The sequence below is a fragment of the Rhinolophus sinicus genome, chromosome 2, assembly GCF_057876585.1.
Source record: "Rhinolophus sinicus isolate RSI-liver-muscle chromosome 2, RSI-T2T, whole genome shotgun sequence".
In the NCBI taxonomy this organism is placed as follows: domain Eukaryota; kingdom Metazoa; phylum Chordata; class Mammalia; order Chiroptera; family Rhinolophidae; genus Rhinolophus; species Rhinolophus sinicus.
In genome coordinates this window covers 61,944,151-61,967,270 of record NC_142502.1, presented here as the reverse complement: position 1 = coordinate 61,967,270, position 23,120 = coordinate 61,944,151, and the positions used below count along the sequence as shown (strand labels likewise).

At 44.7% G+C, this 23,120-nt stretch overlaps 1 protein-coding gene across 1 annotated transcript in view; it reads right to left on the bottom strand.

Annotated features, from left to right (window-relative positions):
• Window positions 1-11,658, bottom strand: part of RRAGD (Ras related GTP binding D) — a 47,600-nt gene extending 35,942 nt beyond the window's left edge. The window contains exon 1 of the mRNA XM_019743289.3: window positions 11,072-11,658. Within this exon, the coding sequence (XP_019598848.1) occupies window positions 11,072-11,207 (136 nt within the window). The 5' untranslated portion in view covers window positions 11,208-11,658. The remainder of the gene's footprint in view (window positions 1-11,071) is intronic.
• Window positions 11,659-23,120: the final 11,462 nt, after the last annotated feature.

Sequence of the window (23,120 nt, the reverse complement as noted above, 5' to 3'; positions counted from 1 at the left end):
TTTTGGAAAACTATGGTGTGGTTTCTCAAGAAGCTGACCATACATCTATTATATTATCCCAACTATTCTACAGCTAGGTATTTACCCAAAAGAAATGAAAGCATCTGTCCATACAAAAATTTGTACACAAAAGGTCATAATTTTATTTGTAATAGTCAAAAACTGGAAACCCAAATGTCCATCAACAGGTGAATTGTGGTGTATCTGAGCAGCAAAAAGAAGCAAACTATTGATATACATAACACGGGTGAATCTCAAAATAATTATGCTGAGTGAAAGAAGCCAGTTGAAAAAGGACCTAGTCTATGATTCCGTTTATATAAAGTTCTAAAAACTATAAACACACATCCAGTGGCCAATAGCAGATCAGTGGTTGCCACAGCAATGGAAGAGGCAGTAAGGAGGAGTCAGAGGGAGGGACTCCTAAAAGGTATGAGGAAACTTTTGGAGGTGATGGGTGTGTGTGCATCTTGATTGTGGTGATGGTTTCACAGGTATAGGCATAGCAAATTTATCAGACAGGTGCACTTTATTTTGTCAATTATACCTCAATACAGCTATTTTAAAAAAAATGTATTCTTGGGGCGGGTGGATGGCTCAGTTGGTTGGAGCGCGAGCTCTCAACAAGGTTGCCGGTTCAATTCCCGCATGGGATGGTGGGCTGCGCCCCCAACAACTAAAGATTGAAAATGGTGACTGGACATGGAGCTGAGCTGCGCCATCCACAACTAGATTGAAAGACAACTACTGATGGGTCCTGGAAAAACACTGTTCACCAATATTCCCCAATAAAAAATAATAATAATAATAAAAAAGTACTCTCGAGGACAAGAATGGAAACCTAGAGAGCTATCGTTGCTCCATTTATCACCTCCCAAATAGCCAGTGTTAGACCAATGCAAAGTAGGGGAGAAATGTCCAGCGGGCTGTGGGGAGGGACCCAGTGGATGACAAGGGCTAGGAATGCAAACATAAAGCCATGCAGGATTAGGACGGGGTTTGGTGAGGGGACTCTCCAAGAGAGGGAGCGCAAATGTAAGCAACGGCACAAAGTGTTGCATGGAACAGGAAAATACACATGCAATGAAAACTCATAGCAACCATGTATAAAGGTAGCTAGCTTCCATGTATCAACCATTGCACTAGGCACTCTACACACTTCATCTCATTCACACTCTTTCAAAAATAGATATTATTATCCCCATTTCACAAGTGAAGAAATTCTGGCTCTGGAAGATCAAGTAACATTCAGACTGAGGGTTGGCCCATCTAAAGTCTCTGCATTCGTTCTCTTTCTGCTGTGCAACCTGCCTCCAATTAAAGAAAGCAAAATGCCACGATAAATTATTTCCATATACAAAAACATATTTAAGTGCTTGTAAATGTCTTTATTTCTTCCCAATTTATACTGCTGGGTGTCGGTGTAGATTTCACTTATCTTCAGCAGGGTCTGCAAGTCTCTATGTGGCTTGATCACCAGTGCTGCTGCCCTGGAGGGTTGGATCTCCTCCCACTGTGAGAGCAGGGAGGTGATGGGGACAACCGCAAAGAGAGCAGGGAGGGGGCCGGCCGGTGGCTCAGGAGATTGGAGCTCCATGCTCCTAACTCCAAAGGCTACCAGTTCGATTCCCACATGGGCCAGTGGGCTCTCAACCACAAGGTTGCTAGTTCAATTCCTCGAGTCCCGCAAGGGATGGTGGGCTCTGCCCCCTGCAACTAAGATTGAACACGGCACCTTGAGCTGAGCTGCCACTGAGCTCCTGGATGGCTCAGTTGGTTGGAGCGTGGGCTCTCAACCACAAGGTTGCCGGTTCGACTCCTGAAAGGGATGGTGGGCTGCGCCCCCTGCAACTAGCAATGGCAACTGGATCTGGAGCTGAGCTGTGCCCTCCACAAATAAGACTAAAAGGACAACAACTTGAAGCTGAATGGCACCCTCCACAACTAAGATTGAAAGGACAACAATTTGACTTGGAAAAAAGTCCTGGAAGTACACACTGTTCCCCAATAAAGACCTGTTAAAAAAAGAGAAAAAAGAAAGAAAGAAAAAGAGAGGAGGAAGGGTATTTGCGATGTTTACCTACCCAGAGTGGCTGGGAGGCAGAATACACAAACAGCTATAACGTACACATACAGATGGAAGTGTTCTTCTCCCTGCCAAATTCAAGCAGGGGCCACTCCCAGTAAGCAAATGGAAATGGTAGACCACTCAGCAAGCATACCATCAACTCGGTGGGGACCTCTTTGACCCACACGGACATATTTTATCATATTTAGTTGGTGTGTATGGAAATATACTGGGTGCCAGGGACCTTGATAGACATGTTTGCAAACTTTAGCCACCCCAGGAGGAGATACGAGTCTGTTTTATACTTGAGGAGTGTGTGGGAAGGAAGCTGCCCAAGGTCACAGGGCTGGCATGTGGTGTAGTCTTTACCCAGAGTTGTAACCAGCAATCAGAGGGCATTAATCAATAACTGCAACAAAGAGAAAAGGAAGAGACTAGAACATATCAGAGTACATCATGCATAATAAGAGTAAATACTACTAGTGAAACTCTTTTAGGTTTCCTCTCTAATCCTCTACCACCCTTCCATCAAGTATCTCCACTTCTAAAACCCTATGGGTTTTCTCAGAGTTTCTCTGAGGGTCTCATTCTACCCTGGAGTGCGAGCAGGGATCTGATGTGAGGAAACACCCCAACCTCTTGGCCTCCTGGGGAGGGCTGGGCTCTCTCTACCAACATTTCCCTGAGCGTCTCCCACTCACTCAAGTTTAATAAGAACAACCTAAGAAAGGTGAAAATGTGGAAGAGAATGAAGGGCGATAGCTGCTTTCAAAGGGGCAATAAGAGGGCTAGTACTTAAAAAAAGGAAATCAGAAAAGAACTACAGGATTTGGGATTAGATGGAACCCCAGTGAGGGTTCTTTAAGAGTGTCAGCGGGGCTTGGAGGAAGTTGCAGGAGTGAGGTGAAATTTACAAGAGGGCAGTTTGTTCTGCTTCATAAAGGTTCCCTGAAAGTCCGCCAAGTGTTAGACAGGGCTGAGCCAGGGGCTACAGACACAAAGAAAAGATTTATCCCTTAGCGATTAGAGGGGAAAACAGACAAGAAACACTGACAATTCATTGCTATCTAGGTGTTATGGGCTCAGAGAGAAGGCTCCCTGGAGAATAACATCTGAGTCTTAAAGAAGAGGAAGCATAAAAGAGATGAATGAGGGAAAGGTAGTGCCAGGAAGAGATTTTGGCCTTCCTGGAGTTTAGGGAATGTAGTTTAAAGGCAAGAAAAGGCTCCCACTGTCCAGAGGCTTCCCACAGCATTTAGAATAGAATCCAAATGCCTTCTTGCCCCAAAGTGCCCTATGTGGGCTATCCTCTCTCCCCATGCCTGGTTCATCTTCCGCACTAGTTCCCTATGCTGCAGCCAGACTGGCCTTCTGGTTCCTCAGCTCAGTCTGGACTCACTCCTCCCTCCACCTGGCAGGCTTCCCCTCAGCCCAGTGGCAATTTCACCTCCTCTGATCTAAACCAGGCCCCATCGCTTCCTAATAACTCTGTGTCTTCTTAACAGTGTTAAGTTGGTGCAAACATAACTGCGGTTTAAAAGGTTAAAAATAATTGCAAAAAACCGCAATTACTTTTGCACCAACCTAATACTTATCACTATACAAAGTTATCTTTTTACTTTATGTCTGTCTTCTTGTTGGTTTACTTGTTTATTGTCTGTCTCCCTCACATACACACACACAAAATACAATGTAGAGAGGTTAACAGGCTAGCTCGTGAATGAGATGATGGGAAGTTTGGGGTCTACTCTGAAAGCCATGAGGAAATCACTAAGGATTTTCAAGGGAGACTAAATTGATCAGATTTACACTTCAGGAAGTTCACTCCAGAAATAGACTCCCTAGAGGGGGTTCATGAGACAGTGAAGAGGACTAGAATAAGCCACTGTGGCATAAAAATTATTTTGAGCTAAAGGCATGTGAATTCCTGAAAGCCCTTATTTGCCTAAAGCAGAGCCTCCCAAAAGAACTCAACTGTCATCAGTCTCCCTCCAGGAGCAATTCTAATCTTCTCTTGTTGTAGACTAAGAGTGAGACAAGAAGAGAGGTCGGCACCACACCCAGGCAGACATGGTCACAAAACTCTGGTATCTCCTTCCTCCTCTCCTATGGGATCATTTATTTTTCTAAAAAGTCATTTGCTTTTCCATAGAAAATAGAACAAACCTCTTCTAAGATGTTATTTGTTCTCCAGAAAGTGCCCCTCTGCTCACCCTCTCCATCCTCTGTTAAGATGGTATATAATTCCCAAATGCTATCTGCTGCGAGTGGAATTTTTGTGAACTCTCATGCATTAGTACACAATTAAATCTGCTGTTCTCTTGTTACTCTGTCTTTTGTCAGTTTAATTTGCAGGCCCCCAATTCAGAACCTAAGAGAACACAGGAAACGGTTTTCCTCCCCACAACAGTAGAAAGTTGTTCTAGGACACAAATGACAAATGGAAGGACTAAGGCATGGACCCATGGAAATGGGTAGAAGGAATGGATTCCTGAGAAGTTCAAATCAACTCAACAGTATCTGGTGATCCATGGGACATAGAGGACAGGGGAGAAAGAAGCTCTGAGTTCCCAACCTGGCACACCAACTGAGCAAGGGCCCATTCACCAAGATGGTAAAGGGGAAGAAACTACTTGAAGTTGTGTCCAGCGTGCCTGCTGGCCTGTGGTCAGATGAGAAACAGGTCAGGGCGTTCAGAAAAGCCGTAAGACTGTGAGGTTGCAGACAGGCTGGAATTCAGGTTGTTGAGGCCATCCATGCCTTGATGGTCCTTTTTGTCCCTGATCTTGTTGGCTGAGGGTGAGGGCACATTTGAGAGGTTTTAGCCTTGGCCACCATGGAACAGCTCAAACCAATGCACTGCAATGTCTTATCACCCAGCAGTTACCACTCAGCACTTGCATAGCACGCAGTGTCATCTAACCCTCAAGTTGATAACTTTTGTTCTTCACAGATTTAAAAACTGAAGCCTCACTCGATAGGTGTTTGTTGGTCGGGGTGACTGAATGAAAGTGATTGGGCAGAATTTGAAGCTAAATTAACTGAAGCATTAGGAAGAAATTTCCTATCTGATTTTGGCCCCGATTAGCACTTGGGTATCAAGAGGATGAGCTTTATGCCTCGGTAGTTTATCTACTGTGGTCAGGGGCACTGAACAGACCTCACCTATCTTGCACTGGGTTCTGTAGGTACCAAACAGCCCAGCTTTGTAACTAGACTGCTGGAGACAGGGAAACTCAATGACCCAAGGAATGCATTATAGGGAGAAGTCATCTAACCAAGCCATTATCCGTCTTTAACCCCTGCAGGCTAATTACTTAATCAGCAACTGGCAGAGCCCTGTCAAAAACCAGTAGGCCTTGTAAACACAGAAAGGAAGAAAAAGATGGATCAGAGCCTTGAGCACAAGGCCACCTGGAGGCCTGGCCGAACTGTGGGTTGGGAATGTCAAAACAAAGGAAGAACCAGAATTCAGGAAAATAGGAATGGAAGGCCAATGCAGCCCTCCTTACACAGTTCTAGCAAGGTTGGCCCTGACTTCCTGAGCTCAGGGGTCTCCCCGGGGAGAATGAGACATCATATGAAATGCATTTCATAAATTCTGATGTATTATACAACTGAGAGCTACTATGTTAAGTTCTCCAAGAGGTGACACCTTTAAACAGGTTCAAAATGGGAAAATGTAATAAAACAAAGCTTTAATGAAAGAACTAGAATAACATGGAGGCAAAGTGATGGCAAGTGGAATGGTTTAGAAAGTACTGGGTTAGTGCCAGACTGGGGTTCAAGTCCCAACTCTGCCATTTTCCAGCTATGTGACCCTGTACATGTCCATGAGTCTTTATTTCTTCATCTATCAGTCTCTATCAGCATGTGTGTACTTACACACACACACACACACACACACACACACACACACTTTCTTTTTTCCCCCAACCCAAGCCTAGGTAAGGAGAGGGTCTTTTGTGAAATGTGGCCACAGTGCAAGGCTCACTCAGCCTTAAGGGAAAGTTAGAATTTCTTAGCTATTACTATTCTGTAGGGTCAACAAAGGCTTAAGGTTCTATTTCCTTATGGTTTTAGGAAGAGACCTCTGGTTTGTTTCTATTTGCAATATTATCTGTGGTCCTTTACATTTCTGATCAATGGAACCACTTATACATTCAAAACCCAGGAGTTCAGTAAGATTAAAATTCCAACCCAAGTGGAAATTAAATATATGCATAATAATAGTACAATTAATAACAGACTGTGCAAAAATCACGAAGATTCACTGTCCATTTGATTAACTACTTAGTAAGGTGAATTAGATGCAAATAGAGCATATATTTTCGAAGATATAAAGGGGATTTTTATTTATTTTTATTTATATGTAAAGACCAAATCTGTATGAAATCCTCTCACATCACACTGGCAGGTAACTAAAAAACACAATTCCATCTACGAATACTTCCTTTACATATACGCCTATATTCAATAACATTTCTAATGTTTTCTGACCTACCGTTGCTCCTGCAAAAAGGGAAACGGGTTCTTGTGAACTTTTTTTTTTTTTTTTTAGGGAGGGCACAGCTCACAGTGGCCCACGCGGGGATCGAACTGGCAACCTTGGTGTTATCAGCACCAAGCTCTAACCAACTGAGCTAATAGGCCACCCCATGAACTTTTTTTTTTTTTTTTTAACAATCACTTTAAGAGTGACCAAGCTTGGTTTTATGTAGTCCTCTGTTTTACATATTGAAAAACCGAGCTGGTATCTTCCCCAGAGTTTAAGAGGAGAAGTTGACCAGCTCCCTGGACGCTTTAGGCCAGGAGTGAAAGACCTATTTGTCCTTAGTGTCACAGCAGAACCAGGGAAAGCTGTGTCACAAGAAAGCTTTAAGGCTTTTGCAGAAGAGGGAGAATAAAAAAGTTTTTTTAAAAAAAAAGGTAAGGAAGAATAAAGGAGGTAGAGAAGAAAGTAGTAAGAAAAATGAGCAGGAGAGTGGCAGTGTTAGGAAGGGAAATGTGTCACCAAGAATAACTGCGGGTGGGAGGGATTGAACAAAGCAGAGAGTCAACTGTGAGAGAGACAGAGAGAGCCACCTGGGGACTGAAAAAGACGTTCTTTCAAAGTCAGAGCCACACCCCTTATCCAGAATTCCAGAACTTGCTCTTTCTGCCTCTTATTTCCATTAGGCTACCCTATGTCTGTTCTAATATTAAAATGGGAAGATTTCTGATAAGAGGAGAGAATCAAGATTCTATGATAACACTGAATCATTGAAACATGTTTACAAAACATCTTATATAAAAATATGTTCTCTATATGTATTCAAACAAGTACTGTGCCTGAGGTGTCACATCATTTTAAACTATTCTGTATTTCTGTCTATTCCAACTCTCTGTATCTCTGTATTTCCAGGGATAGAAGGAAACCCAAGAGATTAGTTATGGCCAGGGCTGTAGTCATGGCCAACTCTTTTTGGACAAGGCCGAATCACAAGGAAAGGGACTTACATTTCCACGAACTTGACCCTCTACTAAACCTTGCTCAGTGTAGCTCACGTTCTGGCTGCAGAAAAATCTCCTGGCATCTCTAGCATATCAGAAGAACAATTATCTCTGCTTACTCTGGAGGGACAATGAGGAGATGAATTCACTAATAATCTTTAAATCATTTTAAGGAAAAAAATAGCTGACACTAATGATTAATAGATAGCAACTGCTGTATTCACTGCATTTACACCCATTAGGGAAGTACCACCTGCTGACCGTGGATTTTTCCTCCAGTAGCCACCTCAACTGTCACTTCCTTAGACCTAAGAGAGTCCACAGGCTGCTATGGAAACAGAATTGCACTTAGCTGGACTGTGGATGAGCAGCTACCTTAGCCCAGTTTCCCTTAAATGTTGGGGTTTTGGGGAAAAACAATATCACTTTTTGATTAAAATATGACCTTTTAATTGCTTTCCTTGTTATCACAGTTTTTAAAGCATGGTAATTTACTAAATATTTAAAGTCCATGTATCAAAAAAGAAATCATTATTTTAGGTACAACTGTTTTTAATAGCTTTATTAGTTTATTGCCTCCCCTCTGGAGTTTTATCTGGAATGTGAAAGTTGAAGGTGAGACTCACCTTATAGCTGATTAACTATCCTGAAAGGGGGGTTGATAGGTGCCCAAATCTGTCCTTAACAGAACTAAAGTTCCTGAGAACTTTCCTGGTATTCATGAATAAATTTTGGAGTGCAAGCCAGGAAAGTGCAGTTTAGCTGCACTACAGTTTCAAACTTAGCACAATGTGGTAAAACTCACCAGGCACTCAGTTTAGAAGATCAGAGGTTCCTCATAAGACTAAGGGACATGAAAATCACACTATCCACCTTCACTCCACATTCTTTTGCATCAGGGATCCTAGTGAGTCCTGCATCCTACCCGCCAGGGTAGATTTCTGAACCTCAAGGAAAAAGCCCCAGGTCTCCACTGAGCGCAGGCCCTAAACCAAGTCCACTAGGAAGGTGAAGGGGGAGGAGGGTTCATTAGAGAAATGCTTTGCTCAAGGTTCAAAGTGCACCATATACATCTTTTCTCAGAGTAAATAAGTCCTTTTTTCCTCCCACGTTCCTTTTTTTTTTTTTTAAAGTTTGAGAGTAGGTAAATGTAAATTTTACTAAAAATGACACAGGATTATAATGCAACATGTGCCCAGGGCCCATTAGAAATCGGGATGACCCTTTGGTGGCACCTTGACGCCCCAGGAATGGAAGTCACAACTCCCACCCTCCCCAGTCATCCGGAGTCCCTGGGATCATATCAGCTGGCATGACAGTTGTCAGGGACAGTCTTTGCTCGAACTGCTGACCAAGGAGCCTATCTGCTCCTCTAGAGAGTGAATGTTCTGACAGATTCTACATTCAGGCCTACACCCCAACATGTGGCAAGCACAGGAGCCCGAGATAATGGAGGAAGTCCGAGAATAGAACACCTATCCACAATAGGCCCAGGTGGAGAAAGGCCCAGCTTCTGTAATGTTTGCAGGAGCAAATATTCATTTGTTGCTCCTCTTAACGACGTCAATATACTCACTGCTTTTATAGGAAGATACCAGGTTGATCCAAGAACTCACAAGGGAGGATTTTATCACTGAAGTAATCAAAAGGATCAGTTCTGGGCAGGTTTGCCTTTAGGTGAGGAGCAGTGAGGAGCATCCAAGACCAGGCTCTGGGGAAGGAAGCCCTTTGTTCAGGAAATCCCACCCTAAGGCAAAGCTTTACTTTCACTTCAATTTCAAGTCCCCAGATCAAATTTTAAAAGTGCTCCCTTAAAAGTCTATAGAATAAGTAAATAAACAGGTCCCGCCTGTGCTTTTCCTGAAACCTCTCTGGCCCCCAGGACAATATCAGATTACAAGGCTTTTCCTCTGGGATATAGTCACTTTTCTTATTTTTCTTTCTTTCTTTTTTCTTTAGAGTGCCACAAATACATCCTATTGTGGGTCTATCATTTCAAATACCTTGCAAATACATCCCTATTCTGAATCTCTCCCAAGTCTCCCAAGAATCTAGGAGGAGCCAACAAATGCAATTTGAATAATAATGAAGTGACTCAACAATTTAATTACCAAAGGTAGCCCTAGGGACTCCAACAAAAGGGTAGACCGCCTTCATCAACAAAAATGTAACCAGGTGCTCAACTGTGGGAGTGCAGAAGAGAGAAGCACACAGGTGCACACACATTGGTTTAAGCAAATGGGGAATTAGCACAAATCCTCCCTGGAGACACAGGCCATGGTGAAAAAGGGTGACTTGGAAAGCTTCTCGCTCATCTATCAGGCTCAGGTTTTGTTAACTTTTTCCCTTTCTGGCTCATTGAATGTAGCACCTACCATATGCAAAACAATGGAAACCGTTCTCCCAAGAAAAGCTCTGTACAGGGAATTCAAAATAAGTTCAATGAATTCCAATAAAAGTTCTTCAAAATCAACAGTCACAGAGGGTACTTTTATCCCTCACACAATTTCTTCAAAGTCAAAATGTGAAAAGTTAGTTTCTTCTTTGGATGCATACGACTTCACCTAGATGTTAGGTTTAACAATCTGTTGATTCAAGTGACCTTACAATAAAAGAACTTTTTCCTTGCTTTGGAGGAGAACAAAAAAAATGAATCCTTCTGGAATCCTAAAGAGCTCTCAACTTCCTTGGCACTTAAGAATTAAATGCAGGAAAGCCCCCACAGGCTGAACAATTGCTAAGCCCCGCTTCTTCAACAGAAAATAGTTTGCTTCTGAATGGCAATGTATTCCCCTAACCCGCGCTCACTCCAAGGCAGTCATTGCCGTGCCCAGGTAGTGACACACAGCGTAGATAAGGTGTCCTAACAACCGTGTTTGCCTGGATTCCGGAAACCGACGGCCACTCGTCGACTCCCACATCACTTGGGTGCATCTCTCCGCCACTCCACGGGTGCTCCTAAGCCGCAGACCTGGGCGGCCCCAGGACCCCTCCCGCGACGACACCGGGCAAGACTGACACCCGCAGCTGCCGACGACCCTGCCAGTCACGCTGCTGCCGGCTGCCTTTTTTAGCCACGACATCTGACCCCAGCTTCAACAGCAGCATTCAGGGAGAGGTCCCAGGGCGAGCCGGGCGGTCTCCTTCCCTCCCCAATCCCCAGACCCTCCCCAGAGCTCGGGTGAGAAGTGGGGGAGGTACCCGCCCTGGAAGGGGCCGCGAGCGCTTGTTCCTCTTGCCCAGGTGCTTGCACTCTCTGCTCTCCACACCGATCCCGCCCCCCCCCCCCCATCGCCGCCTGCACCCGGGATCCCCCATTTTGCGGTTTGCGGTCGCTCCTTGGCGCCCCTCCCCACCCCCACCCCGCAACTCCGCTCTCCTGGATCCCCCCCAAGTCCGTGGGCTATCGCGTTTGGCCCCGCCGGGGGCGGGAAGACACAGAAGGAAAGGGACGGGGTGCTGGCTCAGGACGCACGGGGCGGGGGGCCGGGCAGGGGACCCGGCGCTCACCTCCCTCCTCCGTCCCACTGTCCGGGTCGGCGTCCGAGGAGTCGGGCCCGTCCGCGTAGTCCGCTAGCCCTACCAGCTCATCCTCCTCGTCGTCGTCCTCGTCCTCCAGCTGCGGCTTCCCCAGCACCTGGCTCATTGCGCCCACCGGCTGGCCGTCCCGGGGGCGGCGGGGCTCCAGGGTGGGGGCTAAGCCTCCTCGCCTGCTGCTCTCAACCTATCTGAATTGGGGTTTTGTCTGGAGAGTGACGGAAGCCGGCGGAGGCGGGGGCTGCGGGTCCCCCCGGCGGGCGGCGTCCAGGTCTGGGTCCCGCGGTTCCCAGCGCTCCCGGAGCCCCCTCGCCGCCCCGCCCGCCTGCTGGCGGAGGACTCAGCCAGAGCGCGGCAGTTCCTCCCCGAGGAGGGAGAGAGAGACTGCGTGACCCAAGTCACCTGACACACACTGTCACACACTCACACACACACACCCCGCACGGGCACGCGCGCGCGCTCTCCCGGGCGCAGGCACCGCTCAGCGGGCGCTGGGCTGAGGCCTCACACGCTCACCCGGGGGAGCAGGGTGGCTCCTGGCCCTCCGCCCACCCAGAAGCGCACATGGACACTCGCCCGGTACCCCGGGCTCCCGGACCTGGCACCAGCACCCACCGCGGCTGCGCGCCAGGGGCCCCCACGCGCCGCTTCTGCACGTGGTCCCCGCACAGGCAGGCGAGCTGAGGGCCTGCACACCCTGAGAACGTCCCCTCCAGCCACCATCCCCCCCAACTCCCAAACACACACACCCTGCCTTGGGCGGCTGTCTCCAGCTTTAATCCTGGGGCAGGGTTCCAGTCCCAACTGGGCTGCCCCCCAATACTGCTGCACCTGGGCTCCCACCCAGAGTAGCGTTCCTAGGACACCCCGTGGATGCTGAAACGCCCCCAAAAGAAAACTCAGAGAAATACATAGCAGAGACAGTCTCCATAGCAATTGCCTTTTAGTGTGCGTTTACGGTTCGAAGTGCTTCCCACCAAAATATTCAAAAATCAGGCCTACCCAGACAGATGTAAATGTTTCTGGGGGGTGGGGGTGGGGGGACATGCCTCATGGCTGCCTACACTGAATAAAAATTCATCTGCAGTGTTTTGGAAAAGATCTCAGGTGTGTAACGCACTCAGGGGCTATTCATGGTCATTTCTTCCTGTCTCTTTGCATAAAATGTAATCTCAAAATAAAACGTTTCAAGGCTTTTGTGGGGGGTAAGAGGGATAGTGTGTGAGGGGAGGAGAAAGTCCCCCATAGGAATACCAGCAATGCGGGGGTGAGACCAAAACCTGCATTCCTCTGCAAGCTTTTCACAACAGGACATACTGTACCCACCCTTTCTGGATACTGCAAAAAAATCACGTGGATGAACTTCCTTCTGTCAAGAACAATAAGAAAGAAACCAGCTGACCATGCGTGGTGATCCAGATCCTACAGGTGCCAGCAGCTCAGCAGGTGGTGTGAGGGAGAAGAGGGGGAAGGGAGCTGAGGGAGAGGGGTGCTGCCTCTGTAGGGAACATTTATTGAGCACCTACTATATGCCAGGGGCGGCTGGACGGGGAGATCCACAGATGCTCAGAACAATGTTCCTGTCCTGGAAGAGCCCTCAGTTTAGCAAATCTTGACTCATGTCCTAGATTTTGCAGCAGTTGTGAGTGTTGAAGGTGGATACAGACACCTTTTAGGAGATGGCTGATTCTATTGGACAGGTCTTCAGATTTTCCAGGTGAAGGTAGTATAACTCCGTATTAATGTATCAGTGAAGGCTCTGATACATTCCAGGAGGAAAATAGATGGCACATGCAAAGATTTTAACTGAAAAGGCTTCAAGTGAAGGGAAAATTTACAGGGGCGTGGGCAGAGTTTAGGGCTTAGCAACAGTGGGAAGAGACCATCAAGCCTAAACTAGTAAGAGTAAAGGAAGGGAGCTCGAGTCCTGGAGAGGGGGCACAAAATAGGAATTATAGCTGATGAGGAAACACCTCTTGCCAGAGCCACCTTATATAGAGGAGACAGCAGTGAGAAGAAATACCCTGACCTCTCTCTCCTCCCACCCGCCATTCTCCTGCAAGTGGCTCCCATTGGCCCAACTCAACTGGAAACCAGAGGGCAAGGGAGCCTAGTCCAGGACACAGTGATTGAGTAGAGAGAGCATAGAGTGGATCCCAGGATTTGTTGGGGGTGGGGGAGGGGGGCTGCAAACAGCATAACCAACTAGCACAAGCAGACTCTACTTGGTCTTATCAGAGGAAGTTACTCTAGGGGTCATTTTCCTAGTCCATTTTCATCCATTCTATAGAAGGAAGTCCCCGGGAGGGAGAGGTCTCTCAGAGTGGGTTTGAAGACTTTTGGCTGTCCCAGAACAAACCCACCAACCCGGCAAGGCTTTTGAGCTGGCCTGATTCAAACTGCAAAGGGCTACTTATGAGGCCCTAGAAGCTAGTCCAAGGTCAGCTCAGACCATCCAGGCATCTCTGGCTGGTTGCCCCAGGACCCCAGGGATACAGGATGATTCTTAAGCCAAAATCCCCACTGTGTCCAAGACACAGAAAAAACAGAGGTATCTGATGATCACATTCCTTCCCCAAGAAGGGAGATCTTAGGGGGAAAACACCAGCAATATACCCTTAAACACTTTTGAGAATTGGACCATTCTCAAGAAAATAAGGGAGCACATCCACAAAAAGTCAATAAAAGCCAAACCTCAGTTATGCTCTACCCTAAGGTAGATAAAAGAGTCATAGACAGATTTAAGAGCTCCTAATCATTGCCATTTCAGAAATGTACAGTATTGATAAAATTTGAACAAACAGAACAGGAAAAAACTTTATTGCTTTTCTTTTTTCGCTGTTATCATTTCAGTACTGTCAACTTTCAAATAAGGGATATGCTTTAAAATATCTTTGAAATAGAAGTTCTTAAATTTAAAAAGTTATGTATGTGGATTCTTTCAGAATTTAAATAAAAATATAAAAACACTAAAAATTGAATGCCTTTGAGAAACTCAGTGTGAAATCTGCTCAGTAAATTGGCAATGGCCTTGGCCACTCTATGACCTGGAGTGCAGGTCTGTGATGTCTCCCTGGGAGAGCAGTCTCAAGAATATGAAGATTTTTCTCTGGGCTACGCAGGGTCTTCGCTGTTGTATGTAACCATGGCAGGGTACCGTATACGTGATAGGTGTTTAATATGAATGAAAGATAGTACATGGCCAGCTGTCTACACAGACCTGGCATATTTTTGAGAGAAACTTTAGGAAGAGACAGAAGGCAAAATAATATGAACTTTAAAATATTCCTATTAAGGAATAATATTATACTTACTTTATAGAAGAAAACCGAAGTTAAACAATTTGTTCAAGGTACCACATGGAGTGGATGGTGAAACTACTTTGAAATTCAGACAGACATTAAACATTCCTATTTAATGGCCCAAGGCTAGAGTCAGTTAAATTATAGCCACTAAACTGAAAAGGGGGGAAAGGAAGTGAAGAGCTGGCTCCCAGTCTCATAGGTAAAGAAGCAAAACCCACACAGACACTCAAAAATTGGTCTGTTGTCTCAGGCCATTTAATTTACAGGATTCACTGAAAATAAGGAGGAGAAAAAAAAAACAAGCTAAGAAGCTTCCTAACCAACAAAAGTTAAAAAACTGCTTGTCATAATAAAATCGTTGATTGTCATCATTCCTTTTATTAGGAACACAAATAGCAAGTGATTTCATACCTTTTCTGATTTATATGACTACATTGTGCTATATGCTAAGCTAAAGTATAATAATACCTAAGTGTATTGTTTTTGCTTTGAAATTTGAACTTTAAAGGTCAAAAGTTTGTGCCCTTATTTTAGTGAACTATTTTGCTGTTGCCAATGAGATGTCTTGCGGTGAAGAATATGAAAGCTTTTTAAAAAGAAATTTGTACAATTTAGGCAGAATAACTGCAGTCCTGAGCAGGGCAAGCAATTAAAGACAGCCTGTATCCTGCATCTTGGCATTTTGAGGCATCTGATGGCATTGTGCCTGGTTCCTGGGATTCATATGTGGCTTGCTTTTTAAATGTGTATTTAAAGCTATTAATTTTTTCTTGAAGCAAACAAAGGAAAGAGCCTTCTACAGAATCTTGCTAGACTCCTGCTGATCCAGGGAAACCAACTAAATTTCTCAAAAGGGCTGTTCACAGCCTCTGGTTTTCCTAAGACAGTTGACCTGATGAAATCATTAAAAATCATTAAATCATTTTTCACTGAAGCAATCCATCACTAGAGAGATTTTATTAAAATGATGTTTCAATGTTTTAAAAACATGCATATGGTAAAATAGTCAAACAGCATAAAAGAATATCCAATGGAAAGTTAATTTCTCTCCCTCCTCTGATGGACAGTCTCCTGGCTTCCCTCCACAGAGGGAAACACTCTGCCTTTAAAAGTACAAACATATTTGTAGCCATTATAGAGATTTATATTTGATAACTTTATCTCTTGAACAGTCAACAAACTTTTTTTTTTTTTTTTTTTTTTTTTTTTAAATATGAAGACAATTCGATTTTCAGAGCTGTGCTTTGAAGGAAATAAACAGAGGGAGATGAAAGAGCAACGGGGTGAGAGGCAGAGCCTGATTTAGATCGGGGTAGCCAGAGACGGCCTCTCTGAAATGGTGATACTTTTGAGTTGACTAGGAGGAGAGCACAAAGCGAAAGTCAAGATAGAGAGTGTCTCAGCAGTTGGAAAAGCCCAGGAGAAGGGAAAGGGCTTGCTGTTGGAGGAATAAAAGGGTCAGTGTGATGAGAGAGGCTCGGGAGGTTGGTAGGCACGAGAGACAGGTACTCTTTTCAGCCAGGATAAGGATTTGGGATTTTATTCTCAGTGCCACTGGAAGCTTTGAAGAGGTTTAAAAAGGGAAGTGAAATGTGTGGTTTATTTTTCTAAAAGCTCCCTCTGGTAGATGTTTTCCAATGATGGTTACAACCATCCATGCCATCCCATGTGCCCTTGTGCAAATGTGACTTTGCCACTCCTTCCATCTATTTTCCCTCCTCTTGCACGCGGGCAGGTCCTGTGACTTATTGAGAATGTGGCAGAAGCGATAGTGATATTATACAACTGAGAAGAGCCATGAAAGGCCTTGCTAGTTCCTTTTTTACTTTCTTGGAGCCTTGAACCACCATGAAAAGAAGTTCGGGCTAGCCTGCTGGAGAGGTCCCATGGACAGAGAGGCCCTGATGGATGCTGAGCCCAAGAGCAAAAAGGTCCCAGCATTTGAGTCATCCTAGCTGAGGGGTCAGACGTGTGTGTGAGTGACACCACCCTGGATTTTCCAGACCAAACCACGGGGAACACAGCCTTGCTGTTCCAGCTGATCCCAGCTCAGCCAACCCACAGAATCATGAGCTAACAAAATGTCTGTTTTTTTTTAAACCATGAAGATTTGGGGTGTTTTTTTTTATACAGCTGTAGATAATCGATGTACATATTCTGGTCAGCGTGAGGAAAAATGGATTGTAGATTCCAGGGTGGAAGCAGAAAATAACAGTTTGTCATAGTCCAAATGAGAAATGAATGAAGATAGTAGAAATTGAGAGCAGTGGATATATTTGATATAACTTTCGGAGGTAGAATAGATCAGTTTTATTGATAGCTTATTTAACACGTAGGGTCAGAGGAAGGACTTCTTCCAGGCATTTGGTTTCAGTAACTAGCTGTACGGTAATGCCATTTATTGCAATCAGTAAGACCCAGAGAGGAACAGGACTGGGGGTGGGAGGTGAATCAAGGTCCTTGATTGCCGAACATTCTTGTTACCATATGTTGCCACAGGGCAATCTCCTTTAATCCGGTAATTTTGGCCACTTCTTAGGTGTCTATCATGTTGTTTTTGGAATAAATAATGAATTTTTCCAATTACAAGCCACGAATGAACTAAAGATGATTTGTATTTATCCAATAAAAGGCCCAAACTACTGAGATGGAGTTTCTATATGTCAACTTTTATTAAAAATTAACTTTTTATTCATGTGAATTTTTTTAAAAAAAATTTTATTGGGGGAATATTGGGGAACAGTGTGTTTCTCCAGGGCCCATCAGCTCCAAGTCACTGTCCTTCAATCTAGTTGTGGAGGGCACAGCTCAGCTCCAAATCCAGTTGCTGTTTTCAATATTTACCTGCATGCAGGGGTCTCAGCCCACCATCCCATGCGGGAATTGAACTGGCAATCCTGTTGCTCAGAACTCATGCTCTAGCCAACTGAGCCATGTGGACACCCTTATTCATATGAATTTTTAAGGACAAGCTTCTGATATAAATGGTGACAGAAATGAGAGCGGAAAGCTCTTGACAACAGAGTCAACTGAATAGTAGTATTAAAAGTTCTACATATCAGTAGATCAGTTTGGATTTGGAAATCCCTACTTTGGCTGGGAGAGTTATACCAACTTGTACATTCAATGATACCGGAAAGCACATTCTTCAGAACAAAATACCTTATTAAAAATCCATTAGAATGAAATCCAGGAACTTTCATTTATACATATCACTTAATGTTACCTAAAACGGTGCAGACACTGCCAGTCAGCTCCTTACTAGTCATTCCCAAATCCCTTCTCTCTTGCCTACTTCCCAAACTAGAGATGAAAAGTCAGTTACTCAAACTCTGAGACTCTTACGTCTGGTCAGTAAGAAGCAAAAGGGAATCCTGTGAGGGAACTTCTAGGAAAGAGTTTGTTTCCTGATAGAAGAGGCCAATGAACCAGAAGAGCCCCTGACATCACCCTTTGCCACTTTGAACACATTTGTGTAAGAACATGGTACCTGGAGGTAAAAAAGCCATCTTGCAACCATGAGGCTGAAGACCAAGAGCCTGTCGTGGGATTGGCAGAATAGAAAGAGAGAAAGAGCCTGGATAATCTTGTTGAACTGCTGTCCTCAAACCTGGAAACGCCTAACCCCAAATTTCTTATTTCATGAGAAAATTACAAGTCCATTCCTTAAGCCAGTGAGTCCCCACCCTGTCCAGCCATGGCACACACAGGACATGATTTGCATGCCACACTGACATGAACAGACAAGCTGCTTACAGGCAGAGGTGACAGGTCCAGAGATTTTGACCACCTTAGACCCTGTCTAGTTGCCTCAAAGACTAAGGGGATCAATATTAGGCCATATCTGTAACGCACTTATGGCATACAAGTGGTGGTAGCTAATCAATTGGGAAGTTCTGCTTAAGCCACTGAAGGTAGGGTGTTTTGAACTTTGCGATAGAACATATCCTAACTGACACAACATATGATTTTTATGAGTGGAGGGAAGGATGGATGGATGGATGGATGGATGGATGAAACCTGATCACATACCCGGTGGTGATGTTCAGAAGTTATGTCACATTCAGAGGATCATGGTAAAGGTATCTCAGAATAATACAGGATATGATCCAGCCTTCCTGAGAAAGGGAACTTATTTTTACTTCTCTTGATACTTCTCACTTCATTCTTCTCTCTGCATGAAAACTGGCTTTCTGTGCTTTCTCACCAGATGGCAGGAGATGGCTGCCCCACCCTCCTTGTGCCAGTGGTAGTGAGCTCAGGCTCTGGAACTAGGCTTCCTGGGTTCAAACCCTAGCTTCATCGCTAACTAGTTGTGTGATCTGGATCAAGTTACCTGACCTCTCTGTGCCCCAATTTCCTCATCACAAAACTGGTGATAATGTTATATACCTAAAAAGCATTGTGGGAAAAGCTAAATTCATTGAACTATGTAAAATAATTTAAAACAGTAAGCACTATATAAGTACTAGCTATTATTATCTTTGGTTCCCAGGCAAGAAAATCTGATTGGCTGACTTTGGGCCAGTGGTCCACTCCTGGCCTAATTCTTTCCCCAGTCATACTTTAAATCTTGCCATGACTGCTGCTCCTTCAGAGTATTTACTCAGCTATAATTTATTTTTTTTTAAGATTTTTTTTTAATTGGGGAAGGGGAACAGGACTTTATTGGGGAACAGTGTGTACTTCCAGGACTTTTTTTTCCAAGTCAAGTTGTTGTCCTTTCAGTCTTAGTTGTGGAGGGCACAGCCCAGCTCCAGGTCCAGTTGCCATTTTTCTAGTTGCAGGGGGCACAGCCCACCATCCCTTGCAGGAGTCAAACGGGCAACCTTGTGGTTGAGAGGACGCGCTCCAACCACTAAGCCATCCGGGAGCTCAGCGGCGGCTCAGCTCAAGGTGCCGTGTTCAAACTCAGTTGCAGGGGGCAACCCTTGTGGGACTAGAGGAATTGAACTGGCAACCTTGTGGTTGAGTGCTCACTGGCCCATGTGGGAATCGAACGGGCGCCTTCGGAGTTAGGAGCACGGAGCTCCAACTGCCTTAACCACCGGGCCAGCCCTACTCAGCTATAATTTAATATATGATTGAGGACTGTATTTACCACTAGACTCTAGGACCATCTGCTTTCACACACCCTTCTGTCCCCAATGCCTAGTACAGAGCTCAGAAGCACAATTCTAGGGCACACCATTTACACTGTATTCTATGTGCAATATGGTAGCTCAATGGTGGTCAAATCCCAATAAATATGCTGAATTAATGGTCTAGTCTACCTTGGCTAGGGGTGCAGTTGGTGGCTGCAGAGGTCTCCTCTCATGAGTGAGGAAGCAGTTCTTAACAAAGGGGAATAAACTGAACAGAAACCTCCAATGTATCTATTAATACTGTGTGCCTCAAACATGTACCACGTATACTGGGCTCTGAATGATTCCACATGTCTTCTCATTCTGGGATCCCAGCTGAAGGATCAGCCACTCTTGGGGCGTGATATTCTCATGACAGAAGACAAAAGCTCACGGCAGGTGGAAGAAGCACTAAAGCATACAACACATTTATAGCTTCTGCTCTAACATGGTCAAAGCAAGACACACAAGCCCCAAACCAATGGGACAGAGTGAGTATACACCGCTATAGGAAAGCATGGCACAGGTGGCAAGGGAACAAATAGTTGTAATCCACCACATATGAGATTCACTGTGGTCAACTCCAAACCAAAATCCCAAATTTTTCATAGGGCCTGATAAGCTAATTCTAAAATGTCTATGGAAGAGCAAAGGGCTAATAAGAATACTTGAGATTCTTATGAAGACAAAAAAGAAGTAAGTAAGGGTAGGACTTCCATGATAAGAAGATTTAATATAAAACCACAGATTTTCAGGCAGTATGGTACTAGTTCAGGATAGGAACAAAATAGAAAACATAAATAGACACATATATACGTGGAAATCCATAATAAGGTAGCTCTGGCATTGCAAATAAGAAGATAAATAAATTTCAGATGTAATGTGTACTTAAATGTGAAAGGCAAAACTTCCCAACTTTTAGAAAAGAATATGGGAGAACAATATTTTTATATTCTCAGGGTCAGGAAGGATATCTCAAAACACATGAGACAGGGCAAAAGACATTAACTAACTAAAGAGAAAATAAGAATAGTTTTTAAACTTTAAAGATGTTCTATTGTACTGGTGATTGGGGAACTACAAACTACAACTTTAATGAGAAATTATTTCACACACACACACACACACACACACACACACACAAGCATTGGCACAGATGTGGAGCAAAGGGGCTTTGCTATCCTGCTAATGGGAATGAAAATTGATATAACAGCTTAGAAAATAATTTGGCATTACCTAGTAAATTTGAATACATACGTGTACTTACTGTAAGACCAAGACCGAACAATTTCACTTCCGGATATATCTCCTAAGAACTCTTGCACACATGCATCAGGAGAAATATTTAAGAATGTTCCTAACAACATTGTTGCAATAGCAAAAACTAGAGCCACTCAATGTCCAAAAGTAGACTGGATAAATTGTGGCATCTTCTTACAATGAAATATTGTATAGCAGAGAGATTGAATAGCAGAATCTCAGAAATAGAATGCTGAGCAAAAGAAGCAAGTTGCATAGGAATCAGGCAGAATGGCTCCATTTACGCAAAAGCTCAAAAGCAGGCAAAATTGAACAATGTAGTGTTTAGGAATACTATATATATTCATGATAAGAGAATTATTAACACAAAATTCCGGATGGTGGTTTCCTCTGGGGGAGAAGGAGGATAAGATCATGGAGGGGCACACAGAAGGTTTCTTGAGTGGAAGCCTTAGCAAGGGCAATTTCAAGGAGTGGCAGGGATAGAAGCCAGAATGGTGGGTCGAAGGATGAATGGAAGCTAACAACATGAACGATAGCTGATGTAGTCAACTCATCAAAGAAATGTTTCTGGAAGTCGGAGATTATATTCTCACAAAGCAGTTAAAATTATTGGCAAAGCAGACTTCTTTCACATGAGGCAGAAGGAGGGGGTGGGAGGGTGGATTTATGAGGCTGACTGTGATTGAACTGAGCTGTGGGGTGAGAATGGAACTGTGGGCTGGGAGCTTTCCTCATACAGAGGGAGGTTTAGGAATCTTACTTCATTTGTTGTCCAGAGACTGTGTGCCCACTTGGAGATAAGCAAGCAAGATCTCCAAGCAGCTCTCATGCACTGCTTGCTTTGGCTCTTATGAGGTTCCCCTGCCAAGAATTCCCATTCATCAAGGTCTGGGAACAACTGCAGAACAGTCAGCTCCCAGGAGCATTCACACATCTTACCAGCTGGCTTGGGCTTTCTTTCCTTTCAGCAGAATTAATGTGCGATTGCTCTGACTGCCCATAAATGTAACTTAAAACTCCATCTCATTGCAACTTTATGGTGATGTTATAAAAGCCTCCTCCAGGAATGGAGCACTCTGGATCTTTGGGAATTTATTCAAGGGACTAGCTAAGAAATCTCTTTAATCTGGAAAAGTATAAGAAAATATCAGGTTGAAAGGTCACGCATACATACCTTCACTTCAGGGTTTCACCTAGAACTCCTTGGTGACCTGCCTGCAGAGAAATCCAGAGCTACTAACGGGCAGGAAAAGAAGTGTTTTCCTAACAGCTCTAGTTGGGGAGTGACAGGGATGGGAACAAGTCTGAAGAAGGCCAAAGGACACTCAAGAAAGAGGTTTCACACTCTGCTGGGTAAAACCAGCTCTGACTACAGGGTTGAGGGGAGTTGGGGAGGAGTAGAGGAAAATCAATCACTTACCCTTTCCTGGTATGGGGTAGGGAATGTTTGGATTTCCCCTGCCTAACGATCCCTGAAGGCGAGAGGGAGACAGATATCTTAACGAAAAGGATCATCATGATTCTTTCTCCCTGGAAACCAGGCCTATTTCAGAGGGGATAAGAAAAATCAGATTCAAAATAAGCTTGTCCCAAATCTCAAATACCACTGAAACTGCATTCTAGGGTTCCAGCTCTCTGTGTCTGGAAAGCACATATCAGTCATGTTTCTTGAAACGGTTGAATGAGTTCCCATTCATTCATACATTCACTCAACAAGAGTTTATTGAGGGCTCACTATGTTCAGGATACTTCTAGATACTGAAGAAGTAACCGTGAAAAACAGACAAAAACAGACGAGTTAATAGTAGTCAAGTATGCTTTGAATACAGGAGTCAGGAGAGCTCAATGATTTTGCCTGTTTCGTATGGATGGTTCCCACAAGCTGCTAAAAGACTAGCTGTTTGGAATACAGGCTGCCTTTCCCTTCCAGCTCTCTGGATCACTCCGCATTGTTGTTCACTTCCATTGAGACTCCAGTTAAGTGAACTACAGGTATATTGACATATCTACTTGGCCCCGGGTTGAAGGATGTTTTTTTCTCCCAGTTGCCCTCCCCTCCAATAAACCTCCAGGCAACTCCTGCGCCCGGAAAACCTCACTCCCTCACCGCCCCCTTTCCTCCCACTCTGCGAAGGAGGCCTCTCAGGCTGGGGCAGAAGGGACAGCGGCCCCAGCTGCCAGCGGACTGCAGACCAAGGGTAGCCCCAGGGCCCCACCTCCCCCGGCCCCCCAGTGCCCCGCCGGCCGCTGCGGGGCGCTGCGGCCCCAGTTTAGCAGCCGCGGAAGGGGCGGGGCGGAGGGCCCTGCGGGCGGCGGGCGAGGCGGCTCGGC